The following is a 16,228-nucleotide window of genomic DNA, read 5'->3' on the forward strand; positions in this document are numbered from 1 at the left end:
CAACCTTTACTGTGAATGTTTAAATTATGTATTCAATATAGAGAAGAAAAATACAATATTTTGCTTCCATCTGGTCTGATTGGTGGAGTGCTGCAGAGATGGTTGTCCTTCTGGAAGGTTCTCCCATCAATTGAATTTACCACAGGTGGACTCCAATCAAGTTGTAGAAACATCTCAAGGATGATCGATAGAAACAGGATGCAGCTCAATTTCAAGTCTCATAGTAAAGGGTCTGAATAGTTATGGAAATAAGGTATTTATGTTTCTAATTTTTTTTATAAATTAGCAAACATTTATAAAAACCTGTTTTCCCTTTGTCATTATGCAGTACTGTGTGTAGATTGATGAGGGGGGAAAATATTTAATACATTTTAGAATAAGGCTGTCCTGTAACAAAATGTTGAAAAAGTCAAGTGGTCTGAATACTTTCCAAAGGCACTGCATGGGTAACAGGGTTGATGTTTTATGCTCAACCCGCTTGGTTTTTCAGCACAAAACACCAGAAAATGTCCGAAAAGAGCAGCTCACCTGCTTTTACAGTATGATTTGACTATTAGATGTTCAATGTTACCTTTGAAAAAAACATTTAGAAAGGAATAGTTTCACCATATTAATTAAAACAAGAGTTAAGTTCATGTAACTGACCTTAAAATGAGGGATGTAAATGAATCACTAATCACATAAAATAAATTATAATCTTCAGAAAGGATTTGTCAAAGCAACAAAATAACTAGGGCTTTACAATGATGGTGAGAACTTGGATATATGTAGGGGTTAAGTGGGTTAAAATCTTCATAGAAGTCACAGGGGTGCACTGAGTGACATGTCAAAATGCTGAATTTTGGCCCTTTAGCAAGTCTTTATTGCTATAATAAATTTGATCTATTGAATTATCCATGTGGTTTATATTGAAGGGCACTTTATGTAATATAACATGCTTTAAAAATTCAATATTGGTGACCAATTTCAACTTAAAATATCAAAGGGACGCAAAAGGCATTATTCTCAATTGCTGTATGAAAAGTCACTAGTAATGCATCCATTCCATAGTCTAAGTGTTTATGTGTGATAATCTACTCCGTTTTTGTTGAGAGTTCCAGGACATTTGAGCAAAATGTATTTATATTTATATTATTAGGAAAAAGGTCTGTCGATGTGCCCTTGAGCAAGGCACTTTACCCTAATTGTTCCTGTAAGTCACTCTGGATAAGAGCACCTGCTAAATTACTAAAATGTAAATGTATATGAACATTTTCACCAGATTTGACCTTTGACCCCTTGAAAATGGCCTTAAAAATCGATATATAATGTGACATCCAGCCTAACTTTGTGTATCACCCAATCCTTGTTTGATCTAGCATGGATGAAAGCCTCTAACAAGCTATTTTTTCAAGCACTTTCTCCAGGCTGACTGTCGTACTTAACTCAAATGCAGTCAAAAATGCGATTTCCCTGATGTTTTGTATATATTTCCACACTATGGGGTAGTGTAAAAGCTGTTTAAAAAGACTGCCTGAAACTTCTGCCTGTTTTGGTTGGATGGAGTTTTGGCCTGCCTGGTGACATCACCAGGTGGTAAATTAGTTAATAAACCAATAACAAAGAGACTTCCAAACAGGGTTGGAACTTAAATTATTTTCCAATCGTTTCGTTCTGAACAGAACCATATATTCTTTTGGTTCCATTCCACTGTTCTGGCCAGCAAAATAAAGCTCTGAACGGGTTCGAACCAAAAAACTTTTTTTTTTATTGTTCCTTTCTGTTCCTTTTTAAACTTCAGATTTGTTTTCTTACATTTAGCTCAACATTAAATTATTTCACCAATCAGTGCGGATAGAGCAGTGGAGTGTGCTATAGAGCGGGCAAGCTATTTACATGCATTGGACAAACAAGTGTAGGATGCGATATGCAACAAATTTTGCGGGTGTTGGAGAGTGCGAGAGAGGGTGGAGCAGGAGGTTTGGCTTGAAGCACTGGGCATCTTGTTGTTTGACATGCATTATCTGAAATAGGCCCACAGAATTATACCTATGGAGGAGCGGCTTCTATGAAGGAACGTTGAACATCTTTGAACTTCAGAGAGTTGGCTTCATGTTGGACCAGAGCTAGCTAGCTAAAAGTAATTAACCGGTTCCCATGATTTTAAAATAATGGTTCTGTTCCGGAACAGTATATATTACTTTTGTTCCCAGTTTTCGGTTCTGTCCCCTGAACCTTTTCCGGTTTTCTGTTCTGTTCCAGTTCGAACCCCTGGTTCCAAACCTCCGTCAATAACAGCCAGTTTTCAGTTTTCCCCTCCCACAATCCCAGTAAGGTACATAATTATGACCCAGAAAATATTTGATATTGAGGTAAAAACAGCTGCATATTGGACCATTGGGATAAAAGTTGATCATCATCAGTTTATGCAATTTTATTTAAAGGTGCAATATGCAGAAATTTCTCCGCCATATCCTGGTTGCTAAAATTCTAATAGTTTGCCAAATTTCAGTTTATGTGACAAAACAAGCAGTGCAGAGAATCATTGTACCGTCTAAACCACTGTGAAATATATAGTCAATGACCCAAAATATTGTATTTTCAGATGTTTGAAGCTTCTGTACAAAAACAAAAGTAGAAGTCGCAAAAACTAAACTTAAGAATAGGAATCATACAAATAGCGCACATAGAACAGATCTACCGCTTCTTACACTTGCTTTCAATGAGAATGACAGATCTATAACTAATATTCCTATGTGAATTTGTCACCCAAAAAGTTACATTTTGCAGCTTTAAGGTCTGGATAATTTTCACTTTAGTCTGCCAATCAACTACAAGAAACATGTCATTGTCTCAAGAATCCCCCCTGCCTTTGTCTCTTGAACTTGAATCCTCTTGCTGTGCAACTGTCACAAAGACCCACATTACTGATTGACAAAACCGGGTGTCCTTTCCCTCCCTAGGTCTGCACCCCCCCAGTCTCTGTCTGTGCCGTGGCTGACCCTGGCTGGTGGAAGCTGACCTTCTCAAGCAAGAAGTCTGAGGTCAAGGTTCTGTACAAGATCCCCCCCCTGAGTATGGCAATAACACTGGGAATAAAAAGCATTCCAACAGCTCTAAGATCCCCACAGACAACCAGTTCAGTGCCAGACTGGAGAAGATAGTTGATAAGTCGGTCCCTGAAGGGCGCCATGTTAAGGTATCCCACGCTGGTCGCTTCAAGAAGATCCGTGCCACACTGGCTGAGAACCCAATGTTGTCCCCTGAACATGGTCTTAGTGATGAGAACCACAGGGCAGAGAAATAACATACATAACGCATGTGCATGCGCACACATACACACAGGCAAGTGCATATCAATACCTATGAACAACAAACAGCCACACCATTCACAAAAACGCAGCAATCTTATTCGCACAAAACATATATATACACTCCCAATGTGGACACCACACTCAAGTACACCGATAATACTGTTACCATCTAAATTCTCACTCACACCCATATAAACAATACTGTTCAAGGTTCTTGATGCACAGACATATTAGAATGTGTGGTATCTTTGTGTGGATAGCAAAGTACCTTCAACAGTTAATTCCTGTGAGCATTGCACTTTTCAAGACGGCAACAAAGTACGGCAACAAATATGTTGCCTGTGTCTGAGCAAGGGCACATGAACATACAGTGCCTTGCGAAAGTATTCGACCCCCTTGAACTTTGCGACCTTTTGCCACATTTCAGGCTTCAAACATGTATTTTTTTGTGAAGAATCAACAACAAGTGGGATCATGAATCATGAAGTGGAACGGCATTTATTGGATATTTCAAACTTTTTTAACAAATCAAAAACTGAAAAATTGGGCGTGCAAAATTATTCAGCCCCCTTAAGTTAATACTTTGTAGCGCCACCTTTTGCTGCGATTACAGCTGTAAGTCGCTTGGGGTATGTCTCTATCAGTTTTGCAAATCGAGAGACTGAAATTTTTTCCCATTCCTCCTTGCAAAACAGCTCGAGCTCAGTGAGGTTGGATGGAGAGCATTTGTGAACAGCAGTTTTCAGTTCTTTCCACAGATTCTCGATTGGATTCAGGTCTGGACTTTGACTTGGCCATTCTAACACCTGGATATGTTTATTTTTGAACCATTCCATTGTAGATTTTGCTTAATGTTTTGGATCATTGTCTGGTTGGAAGACAAGTCTCCGTCCCAGTCTCAGGTCTTTTGCAGACTCCATCAGGTTTTCTTCCAGAATGGTCCTGTATTTGGCTCCATCCATCTTCCCATCAATTTTAACCATCTTCCCTGTCCCTGCTGAAGAAAAGCAGGCCCAAACCATGATGCTGCCACCACCATGTTTGACAGTGGGGATGGTGTGTTCAGCTGTGTTGCTTTTACGCCAAACATAACGTTTTGCATTGTTGCCAAAAAGTTCAATTTTGGTTTCATCTGACCAGAGCACCTTCTTCCACATGTTTGGTGTGTCTCCCAGGTGGCTTGTGGCAAACTTTAAACAACACTTTTTATGGATATCTTTAAGAAATGGCTTTCTTCTTGCCACTCTTCCATAAAGGCCAGCTTTGTGCAATATACGACTGATTGTTGTCCTATGGGCAGAGTCTCCCACCTCAGCTGTAGATCTCTGCAGTTCATCCAGAGTGATCATGGGCCTCTTGGCTGCATCTCTGATCAGTCTTCTCCTTGTATGAGCTGAAAGTTTAGAGGGACGGCCAGGTCTTGGTAGATTTGCAGTGGTCTGATACTCCTTCCATTTCAATACTATCGCTTGCACTCCTTGCTCCTTGGGATGTTTAAAGCTTGGGAAATCTTTTTGTATCCAAATCCGGCTTTAAACTTCTTCACAACAGTATCTCGGACCTGCCTGGTGTGTTCCTTGTTCTTCATGATGCTCTCTGCGCTTTTAACGGACCTCTGAGACTATCACAGTGCAGGTGCATTTATACAGAGACTTGATTACACACAGGTGGATTGTATTTATCATCATTAGTCATTTAGGTCAACATTGGATCATTCAGAGATCCTCACTGAACTTCTGGAGAGAGTTTGCTGCACTGAAAGTAAAGGGGCTGAATAATTGTGCACGCCCAATTTTTCAGTTTTTGATTTGTTAAAAAAAGTTTGAAATATCCAATAAATGTTGTTCCACTTCATGATTGTGTCCCACTTGTTGTTGATTCTTCACAAAAAAAATACAGTTTTATATCTTTATGTTTGAAGCCTGAAATGTGGCAAAAGGTCGCAAAGTTCAAGGGGGCCGAATACTTTCGCAAGGCACTGTATGTTCATTCAAGTATATGAAATTATGAAAAATACATTTAGCTTTAAAGGTTTGTTTGTTATAGATGTTTGTTATACATATACATGTTACACATAATTACCTTGGCACAACTGCTCTCACATCAGCTCTTTTAACAATAATATACAGTTAAAGTCGGAAGTTTACATGCACCTTAGCCAAGTACATTCAAACTCAGTTTTTCACAATTCCTGACATTTAATCCTAGTCAAAAAAAATCCCTATGTTAGGTCAGTTAGGATCACCACCTTATTTTAAGAATGTGAAATGTCAAAATAATAGCAGAGAATTATTTCTTTCAGCTTTTATTTCTTTCATCACATTCCCAGTGGGTCAGAAGTTTACATACACTCAATTAGTATTTGGTAGCATTGCCTTTAAATTGTTTAACTTGGATTCACACGTTTCAGGAAGCCTTCCAAAGGCTTCCCACAATAAGTTGGGTGGATTTTGTCCCATTCCTCCTGACAGAGCTGGTGTAACTGAGTCATGTTTGTAGGCCTCCTTGCACACGCTTTTTCAGTTCTGCCCACACATTTTCTATGGGATTGAGGTCAGGGCTTTGTGATGGCCACTCCAATACCTTGACTTTGTTGTCCTTAAGCCATCCAAAATCTCCTTAAGCCATTTTGCCACAACCTTGGAAGTATGCTTGGGGTCATTGTCCATTTGGAAGACCCATTTGCAACCAAGCTTTAACTTCCTGACTGATGTCTTGAGATGTTGCTTCAATGTATCCACATAATTTTCCTCCCTCATGATGCCATCTATTTTGTGAAGTGCACCAGTCCCTCCTGCAGCAAAGCACCCCCACAACATGATGCTGCCACCCCCGTGCTTCACAGTTGGGATGGTGTTCTTTGGCTTGCAAGCATCCCCTTTTTCCTCCAAAAATAACAGAGGTCATTATGGCCAAACAGTTCGACTTTTGTTTAATCAGGCCATAGGACATTTCTCCAAAAAGTACAATCTTCGTTCCTATGTGCAGTTGCAAACCGTAGTCTGGCTTTTTTATGGCGGTTTTGGAGCAGTGGCTTCTTCCTTGCTGAGCGGCCTTTTAGGTTATGTCGATATAGGACTCATTTTACTGTGGATATAGATACTTTTGTACCTGTTTCTTCTAGCATCTTCACAAAGTCCTCTGCTGTTGTTCTGGGATTGAGTTGCACTTTTCACACCAAAGTATGTTCATCTCTAGGAGACAGAACTCGTCCCCTTCCTGAGCGGTATGACGGCTGCGTGGTCCCATGGTGTTTATACTTGCGTACTATTGTTTGTACAGATGAAGGTGGTACCTTCAGGCGTTTGAAAATTGCTTCCAAGGATGAACCAGACTTGTGGATGTCTACAATTTTTTTCTGAGGTCTTGGCTGATTTATTTTGATTTTACCATGATGTCAAGCAAAGAGGCACTGATTTTGAAGGTAGGCCTTAAAATACATCCATAGGTACACCTCGAATTGACTCAAATGATGTCAATTAGTCTATCGGAAGCTTCTAAAGCCATGACATATTTTCTGGAATTTTCCAAGCTGTTTAAAGGCACAGCAAACTTAGCGTATGTAAACTTCTGACCCACTGGAATTGTGATACAGGGAATTCTAAGTGAAATAATCTAACTGTAAACAAGTGTTGGGAAAATTACTTGTGTCATGCACAAAGTAGATGTCCTAAACAACTTGCCAAAACTATAGTTTGTTAACAAGGCATTTGTGGAGTGGTTGAAAAACGAGTTTTAATGACTCCAACCTAAGTGTATGTAAACTTCTGACTTCAACTGTACCTATATATATATATATATATATATATATATACACATATATATACACATACACACCTTAATATACCTTAACATACGTTTATTTCAAAGGCAGTTTTATCCAGACACGGATTGCCTGTGGAAACAATCCATAACAAATTCAACACAAGGACTTCAGTCTAATAGGCTATCGTTATTACATTATGACAGAGAAACTGCTGTGGTTGTGGGCCATTAAAAGACATATTAACAGCTAGACAGAACATGTAGGCTATCCCTGCTCCAATAGAATGGAACTCATGTACGAACGTTAAATAACTGACACAGTACTGGAGATTGTGCTTTTTACAAGTACAGTTTCTAGAGGTTGTTGAGGCCTGCGGAAACACATTGCTGATTTTCTGTCAATCATTATCAAACAGTGACTACTCTACTAGACAGACTTTGCACTTCATGAGTAAGAAAATGCAAAGCATTCCATATAGCATATTCAGATTAGTAAAACCTTGTGTCACAGGTTATGTGCCAGACTGTATAGTTCATAGTTGCATCACATGAATCATGTTCCATTGTTGCCTTGGAGACAATAGACAATCAGGCCTCCTAACCAACCAGAAAATGTCTCCTTTATTTGGTATAAAACAATACCAATTGAACAGAACAGCAAATGATGGATTAATAAGATACACATCATATAGCACTTAGTTATTCAACATCAAAATGTTCCTCATGTATTGAAATGATGGTGGTTTGATTGATGATGTTGTCATCATGAGTGAGTTGTACGCTAGCCCCAATCTCCAGCCTGCTCTTTAGTCCATTTCCCCTAACCGTCCTTGTCAAGGGGATAGCCTCTGGTACACCCAGCCTGCCTCAGCATGATGTTGATGCTCTTCTAGATCACTCTCTCCATTTTTCGGCCGTGTGAAAACAATACGGTCATGTAGCCTGTTGGTCTGACCCTGCCAGAACTCTATCATGTAAGGCTTGACGATATAGCCTCCCCTGTTGAAAGACAGGCAAAAACAAGAACAGGCTTGCATGATAAGACCACTTACTGCACAGGTTTGGCATGGCAAAGTCATGTAGAATTCCTGGTGATTTGATAGTAATACTAACCAATAGTCAGGCATTGGGACATCTGTGTCCTTGTACTTTTCCTCCAGCTCCACATTTTTCTGTCTCAGGTACTACAGAGTGAAACAAAACCGTCAAATGGGCGATTCCACGCCAGGACAGACCAAGAATATTTTGTGTATCTCAGATTCTGGCAATTTTCACAGAGAAACTTAATTGGGAGGAAGGATGTTTGACAAGCCTTTACATTTGTATCACTCTTTTTTTTTTTATCATGATGAAAGTGGTCATTTTAGGCCCTTTTAAAAACTAGTTTTAATGACTCCAACCTAAGTGTATGTAAACTTCCAACTTCAACTGTATGTCTTAAACCACTCCACAAATTTCAACCACTCCACAAAATGGGGAGGTTTGCAAGCCGAAGAACACCATCCCAACCATGAAGCACGGGGGTGGCAGCATCATGTTGTGGGGGTGCTTTGCTGCAGGAGGGACTGGTGAACTTCACAAAATAGATGGCATCATGAGGGAGGAAAATTATGTGGATATATTGAAGCAACATCTCAAGACATCAGTCAGGAAGTTAAAGCTTGGTCGCAAATGGTTCTTCCAAATGGACAATGACCCCAAGCATACTTCCAAGGTTGTGGCAAAATGGCTTAAGGACAACAAAGTCAAGGTATCGGAGTGGCCATCACAAAGCCGTGACCTCAATCCCATAGAAAATTTGTGAGCAGAACTGAAAAAGTGTGTGCGAGCAAGGAACCAGTTTTGTCAGGAGGAATGGGTCAAAATTCACCCATCTTATTGTGGGAAGCTTGTGGAAGGCTACCCGAAACATTTGACCCAAGATAATCAATTTAAAGGCAATGCTACCAAATACTAATCGAGTGTACATAAACATCTGACCCACTGGGAATGTGATAAAACAAATAAAAGCTGAAATGAATCATTCTCTCTGCTATTATTCTGACATTTCCCATTCTTAAAATAAAGTGGTGAGCCTAACTGACCTAAGACAGGGAATTTTTAATAGGATTAAATGTCAAAAATTGTGCAAAACTGAGTTTAAACGTATTTGGCTACGGTGTATGTAAACTTCCGACTTCAACTGTATACTGTACATGTAAGACCCTATGATCCGTAAACCATACATGATACAAAAACATCTTGGTGTCATTATACTTCTTTATAGTGTGCTTTCAAGTATTCTGAAATAAAATGTTTAACATTCATTTATTCAACATAAACAACATGAATATCTCAAAAGTACCCTTTTTGATACATCGTTTGGAATAATATACACATACAATTTCCAGAGTGGGCTCTCTGGTACCATTGAAGATATGACAAATGTAATACATAGACATGTATATTATAGGTCATTACCAATCACAGCCCTCCTTTAGGATTGCACATTCACATGTATTTTTTACTGTGTATATTATTATTTTTATTCATTTAACTAGACGAGTCAGTTAAGAACAAATTATTATTTACAATGATGGCCTACCAAAAGGCAAAAGGCCTCCTGCGGGGATGGGGGATGGGACTAAAAATAATTTAAATAAAAATATAGGACAAAACACACATCACGCCAAGAGAGTCAACGCAACACTAGATGAAGAGAGACCTACGACGACAACATAGCATGGCAGTGTGGGTGATGCTTATAAAATAATAACTTAAAAATGGTAGGCACTTGTAGAGTATGTCTTAAAATGAACAAAATCAAAAAGGGTACTTTAGATATATATTTTTCATGTTGAATAGATTCATGTGAAGAAGAAAAGTCTGAATCTAGAGGTACTCCATTATGTTAGAGCATACTAGAAGCACACTATAAGGAGTATAATGACACCAAGATGTTGTCTGTATCATCTACGGTTCACAGATTATAGGGTCTTACAGGAGGCATGTATAGGTTTAAAAAGGACCTAAAATAGCCAATTTCATTATCATTTTCTAAAAAAAAATTGTCATACATGTCAAGCATCTTTCCTCCCAATGAAGTTTCTATGTGAAAATTGGCAGAACAATCTGCGATACCCCAAAATATTATTGGGCTATCCTGGCCTGGAATTGCCCAGATTGAACATATTTCATTAATTTCCCTAATTTTGAGGGAATAAGTCCCTCAATGGTGGATGGCAATAATACAGTGGAGTAGCATGGACTGGTTTTTACATTTCTGTCAGGGACAGCAGTGCTTTGTCTGCTCACAATGGCCCCGATCTGGCTACTCTTGGGCCGGGAGTGGAAGTAGTCACAGGAGCTCTGGTAGGGGATTCTCTCCACATTGCCCTCGATACGGATCTGCACACACACATTCTCAAGGGTAGTGCCAACTACTGTGCAGTGCATTCAGTGTCATCCTGCATTAGTTAATTCATTCAAAAACCACATCACAATGTGTTTTTGAAAATCGATAGTTCGAAGATATTTGAAGATATTAAAACAATGGGTTGACAAGTAGGCTACATTTTAAGAGGTAAAATGAAGCACATACCTGCCTGTTGATGGGCTCCCAGTAAAAACACAGACATGCGTAAGGGTTGCTCTCCTACAGGAAGGGAAAGTAAAAATTCTGATGTAAAGTCTGCAAACAGAAGTAGTAGGGCTGGGCGATATGGCCCAAATATCATATCACAGTAGTTTTTAGTGTTGATGGTAATTGACTATTTTTTTAATTTTAATTTTAATAATAAAAGTTCTACATTTGCTTTATATGAGTAGTGCGTGATGCTACGGTGGCAACATATACATTCTACATGATTTTAATGGGTCTTTCTTCCTTCTGATTGTTTTATACTGTTTAATTTAACTTCAACCTAAAATAATTTCCTGCATTTTCATCAATTTCTGCATTTCCTGCAATCATTTTAGATCATTTTCACACTGCCAGCTAACTAGCGATTAGCAGCTAACAGGATTTAGCTAAAACGTGCTAAGAAAAGACAATGTAGCTGTGCAGATGTAACACAAACTAATTGTGTAATTATAGAACGCTTGTGGATTTAAATTAAGAAGACAGGTGGAAATAACATTGTTGTCATCAACATTGTTGCATGTGCTAGATTGACCATGCAGACTGAACGGAAGTGTCTCGTGGTCAAGCAACAACAAATGCGCTCCTTGAGTGACAAGGGGCGGGGCTACGTCTGTGTGGAAAGCGGCATAGATATAGAGAGCGGAGAAGGATGACTCAAGTAGAAGGTGTAAACTATAAAAATGGACGTTACACACATATCACATTTAACAAAACCATACATTCAAATACGGTTATAGAAGGTAAAGTAAAAACCCAAACCGGTCCGTGCATCAATATCGGTATATTGTAAAATCCTGTATACTGCCCAACCCTAAGAATAGTTTGGCATAGTCTAGTAGTACATACATTTGAGAGGACAGGAAGATGCCTGCCTTATGACAGTAGCAGACACTAACCAGCTCTCCACCTTTCCGGCTCTCGTAGTTGGTAAAGAAGCGGAAGCCTTCATCGCTGTAGCCTTTTAACAAGACCATACGAGCAGATGGACGTCCTTCTCTTCACAGAGAAATAAGCAGATTGATAGAAAATGTGTTACAATTTGAGCTTAAGAAGCAAGCATTGTGTTTGATGGAGTATTTATGGGGGTACTCACTTAGTGGATGTGGCGATGCACATTGCATTGGGCTCTCCAATTTCAGGACATTTTGTGGCTTGATCAAACCAATCTCCAAACTGCTTGATGGGGTCCAGAGAAACGAGCTGATTCTCCTCAAAGCACTACGACATGTTAATATAATGACACTTTTACATCAAAATGCACATTACATTGAAGACATAAGCAGACATTGACATTTAAGGAAACACATTTTAAGCAATGTCTATTATGCCATCTTCAATACATTTCTGATATATCTCCAATTACTTGGGTGTATGCAGTGAGGTGAACTTTCATAACATTGTAGATGATAAAGATGTTATGACTAGAGGTGACACAATTCTCTATTCTAGTATGTGGACAGCTGCTTGTTGAACATCTCATTCCAAAATCATGGGAATTAATATGGAGTTGGTCCCCCCTTTGCTGCTATAACAGCCTCCACTCTTCTGGGAAGGCTTTCCACTAGATGTTGGAACATTGCTGCGTGGACTTGCTCCCATTCAGCCACAAGAGCATTAGTGAGGTCGGGCATTGATGTTTGGCAATAAGGTCTGGCTTGCAGTCGGTGTTCCAATTCATCCCAAAGGAGTTAGATGGGGTTGAGGTCAGGGCTCTGTCCAGGTCAGTCAAGTTCTTCCATACCGATCTTGACAAACCATTTCTGTATGGACCTCGCTTTGTGCACGGGGGCATTGTCATGCTGAAACTTGAAAGGGCCTTCCCCAAATTGTTGCCACAAAGTAGGAAGCACAGAATCGTCATGGATCATCAACTAGATTCAGCCGCGAGCCAATTTTATCTTGAGGTGATGGTCGGGGGGCCGGGAACATATTTACAATCATTTGTATATGGCATCCATCCACCAAACCCAGATTTGTCCGTCGGACTGCCAGATGGTGAAGCGTGATTCATTATTCCAGAGAACGTGTTTCCACTGCTCCAGAGTTCAAAGGCAGCAAGCTTTACACCACTCCAGCCAATGCTTGGCATTGTGCATAGTGATCTTAGACTTCTGTGTGCCTTTTCGGCCATGGAAACCCATTTCATGAAGCTCCCGAGGAACAGTTATTGTGCTGACGTTGCTTCTAGAAGCAGTTTGGAAGTTGGTAGTAAGTGTTGCAACCGAGGACAAAATACTTTTAATGCGCTTCAGCACTCAACGGTCCCGTTCTGTGAGCTTGTGTGGTCTACCACTTCGCAGCTATGCCGTTGTTGCTCCAAAGACGTTTCCACTTCACAATAACACCACAGGGCAGCTCTAGCAGCGCAGAAATTTTACAAACTGACTTGTGGGAAAGGTGACATCCTATAATGGTGCCACGTTGAAAGTCACTGAGCTCTTCAGAAAGGCAATTATACTGCCACTGTTTGTCTACAGAGATTGCATGGCTGTGTGCTCGATTGTATACACCTGTCAGCAACGGGTGTGGATGAAATACCAGAATCCACTAATTTTAAGGGGTGTCCACAGACCTTTGCATATATAGTGTATATTATAGGGCCGTTATGCTCCCTTTCGCCAGTGGTGGAGCTGTTGGGAGATGCCCCTTCATTACATCACAAGACGTTGCACGTAAGCAAAGTCAGCTTTGTAAGCAGATTTTACATTTGACTAAAGTGCAATGTGATGGAAATGTTGGGGTCATCAAGGTCATTTACACTCAAAAACAGTGCTAAATAATACACCACTGAAACAATGTGGGCAAACTGGATAGGCATTGTTGTGCCGCTAGAATATGCAAGTATCTGCATTTGCCATTGACATTTAACCCAAATTAGAAGTGTAAGTGAGGTAGCTTGTGTCATAACAAGAATGTAAGGAATAAAAACTCTTGTTTATTCTCACCTCTTCGTCTCCTTTGTATTTTTTCCGCATGCCACTGAGATCCATGGCTGTAGAATCACTCGTAGATTTCGTGCAAAAGGACCGAGAAAATAAGGCTCGACAGCAAGCTGTCAAAGAGGCATGGGGATGAAAGTATTGACCTATTTCACTGATATTCTTTAATGTACTGCAACTGGGTATGCGCCTCATGCTTGTACAACAACCACGCAAAGCCTGACTGACGTAATCACGTTCACTGTCTCACGTAAAATATTACGCAAACATTCGCTGACTTTTTTAACCATAAACAATACTGTATGAAGAGAGGCAGAAACTGCTTCTCCAGGAGAAATAGGTGGCAAGCTAAGCTTATGCGCAAAACTACGCAGATTCAAACTACGCATATACAGGCCGTCAAATCAAATGACTTTTTTTTTTAAACGAAAATGAAAACGTGTCAGTTTGTAATTTGCACGAGGTTGGAGAAATAACATGTTCAACTAGTTAAGGCATTTGCTCGAATCTTGGTTGTTCCTTTAGATTTCGAGAAAATTACATTATTAAATGAATACAGCTACATGTCGAGTCAAACCATGTTGTTGGAGCACGAGTCTATGTCCTCGGATGTACACAGTGTACACCTTATGACTTCCTAACTAGCCGTCATTAGTTAGTTACACCTGCTAGTTACATAAAAAGCTAGTTACAAAAAGCTAGTTACACCTGCTAGTTACATAAAAAGCTAGTTACATTGTAGCAAGTACCTGGCTAGCAAGTGCATGGCAACAACAGCCTAAAAAAACACCTGGAGAAAAAACAAATGGCAACTTCATGCTTTACTCTTGGGTGGAAAGTTATTACAGAAAGCTTGATGTGCAAAATGCTCTGTACACTACCATCATATCCATCCTTTCTTTGATGTCAAACCTGAGCCAAGACCATCACTGTACAAAGATAATCATATTGACAGAAAGATGGATTGTATTGTGTAACTCACACCATATACTGTATTATTGGAATGTATACACATGAACACTTTTATTCCATGCAACACAGGTTTTATTGCCTGCATAGAACGGTAGGGCTCCTGAGTGGCACAGCGGTCAAACCAGTTTAGGAGGTCAGTGAAGTCCAGCGCATGTGTTTATAACTCAAAAACAAGCACAAGCAACCTGTCAATGTCGTGTGCATACTGGAGCTGTCTTTTCAGCACCACACAAACACACATCTATAGTTGTGTGGCGCTGAAAGGAGAGCTCCTCCATCCGGTCAGTTAGGAATAGCATCCGGTCAGTTAGGAATAGTAGTGATGTGAGCTGGTATCGAGATGTGGACTGATTTATGAGTCCTGGTTTATTCACAGGAAAGTGGCCTGGTGTTGCTCTTGAAAGATTTGCAGACAGTGTTCCAGGACTGTAAGATGATCGCTGTGATCCAAAACAACCCCACCAATTCAGAGGACATTCTGCTTCTCAAGAACAGGCTCTGCTAGCATGGAATCAACATTAAGTTTATTTATATTGTGCCTTTGAGGCAAATTGTATAGCCATTTGAATTTGGAAATATTTTAATATGACGTTTTTTACATTGTTTAACCATAGGTGATGAGGTCCTACCTGCCAGACAGCCCTTACATTAACATGGGGCCTCTATTAATTGGCCAGACTGTTATATTTGTTATTAAAGAGCCAAAGGTGAAGCAGATGTTTCTGAGTTTGAGGACCAGCCCCCAGGTGGTATTATTGGGTAAGTACAATCTGATGGTCCTACTTACTTTTCCTCCCACTGTTTTAGGGGCCGTAAATGGAAGACATTACTGAGCCAGCAGGGGGTGTGGAACTATTGCCAAGCTGTCGTCAGTGACCCTGGTCCAGGGAAAGCTGGTGAGCGGCCTGACCATGATGACCCCTCAGACAGCCTCCATGCTGCAACGCCACCCCGTCCACCACTCATTGCTGCTCCAGCAAAAAAAGTAAATGCCCCAACCTACTTGGTTAAAGAGGTTAAGAGGTAATCGTCTGGGCTGATCCTTTTTTAATATATCAAAATCTGAGTAAACATTTGCAAAAGTCATTACCAAGAGTCATGCATGTTGCAATAGTAATGAGAATCAGTCTAGCCAAAATAAACACAAGTGGTCTCGGGGAGATCCTGACAAATGCTAATCTGGGGATTACAGAATGTTCCCCTGGGTCAGTCTATTACCGATTACCGCTGCTATTCTGGGTTTGTGGGAGAGAACCTAACATATTCATCTCAATTCAATATCAGTCTGTCACAGGGCAAGCCCTACTAACCCACAGGGTTGCGTATTAATTGAATGTATGTGTGCTAAATCACATGAAGTATCCTATTCAAATAGCCCTCTTGAGTTTCTAATTTAACTATAGAAAATAGCTTTTCACATGATGTCAAAACATTCGATCATGTGTATTCTATGCTGCAGAACAACATTGAAGAGACTTGATTTAAATGTCTTGTAAACATGCAGTTATCCAATAGAGATGTAGGTACAGACAAGCCTAGGTGCACCATAAATTGTCAGGTCTACATGTCTAGCAACACCCCATAAGCACATCTAATTCCTTAAGCTAATGCGGATAATGCCCTGGCCACATTGCGCA

The 16,228-nt window shown here is 40.0% G+C and overlaps 1 protein-coding gene and 2 pseudogenes across 1 annotated transcript; 2 read left to right on the plus strand and 1 right to left on the minus strand.

Annotated features, from left to right (window-relative positions):
* Window positions 1-1,906: 1,906 nt before the first annotated feature.
* On the plus strand, window positions 1,907-3,286 carry LOC110498764 (proline-rich protein 15-like protein B; annotated as a pseudogene).
* Window positions 3,287-7,137: 3,851 nt separating this feature from the next.
* On the minus strand, window positions 7,138-14,217 carry LOC110499124 (pyridoxine-5'-phosphate oxidase). The gene is made up of 7 exons (XM_021576047.3): window positions 13,626-14,217; window positions 11,774-11,898; window positions 11,577-11,676; window positions 10,639-10,692; window positions 10,317-10,445; window positions 8,172-8,242; window positions 7,138-8,057 (listed from the first exon to the last, which is right to left on the minus strand). The coding sequence occupies exons 1-7, from the start codon at window positions 13,812-13,814 to the stop codon at window positions 7,892-7,894; spliced, it is 834 nt and encodes a 277-aa protein (XP_021431722.1). The 5' UTR covers window positions 13,815-14,217; the 3' UTR covers window positions 7,138-7,891.
* A 565-nt stretch (window positions 14,218-14,782) lies between these two features.
* On the plus strand, window positions 14,783-15,580 carry LOC110498763 (large ribosomal subunit protein uL10m-like; annotated as a pseudogene).
* Window positions 15,581-16,228: the final 648 nt, after the last annotated feature.

The sequence above is a fragment of the Oncorhynchus mykiss genome, chromosome 20 (genome assembly GCF_057628025.1).
Source record: "Oncorhynchus mykiss isolate SJ-2025 chromosome 20, ASM5762802v1, whole genome shotgun sequence".
NCBI classification, from domain to species: Eukaryota; Metazoa; Chordata; class Actinopteri; order Salmoniformes; family Salmonidae; genus Oncorhynchus; species Oncorhynchus mykiss.

Excerpts from the sequence above, each read along its gene's own strand:
- LOC110499124 (XM_021576047.3), bottom strand. The coding sequence starts at position 13,814 with ATGAGGCGCATACCCAGTTGCAGTACATTAAAGAATATCAGTGAAATA. Across the intron at positions 8,243-10,316 it reads CTGCTGTCCCTGACAGAAAT|TACCTGAGACAGAAAAATGT; the intron begins GTAAAAACCAGT and ends TTCACTCTGTAG. Across the intron at positions 8,058-8,171 it reads GTCCCAATGCCTGACTATTG|GGGAGGCTATATCGTCAAGC; the intron begins GTTAGTATTACT and ends GTCTTTCAACAG.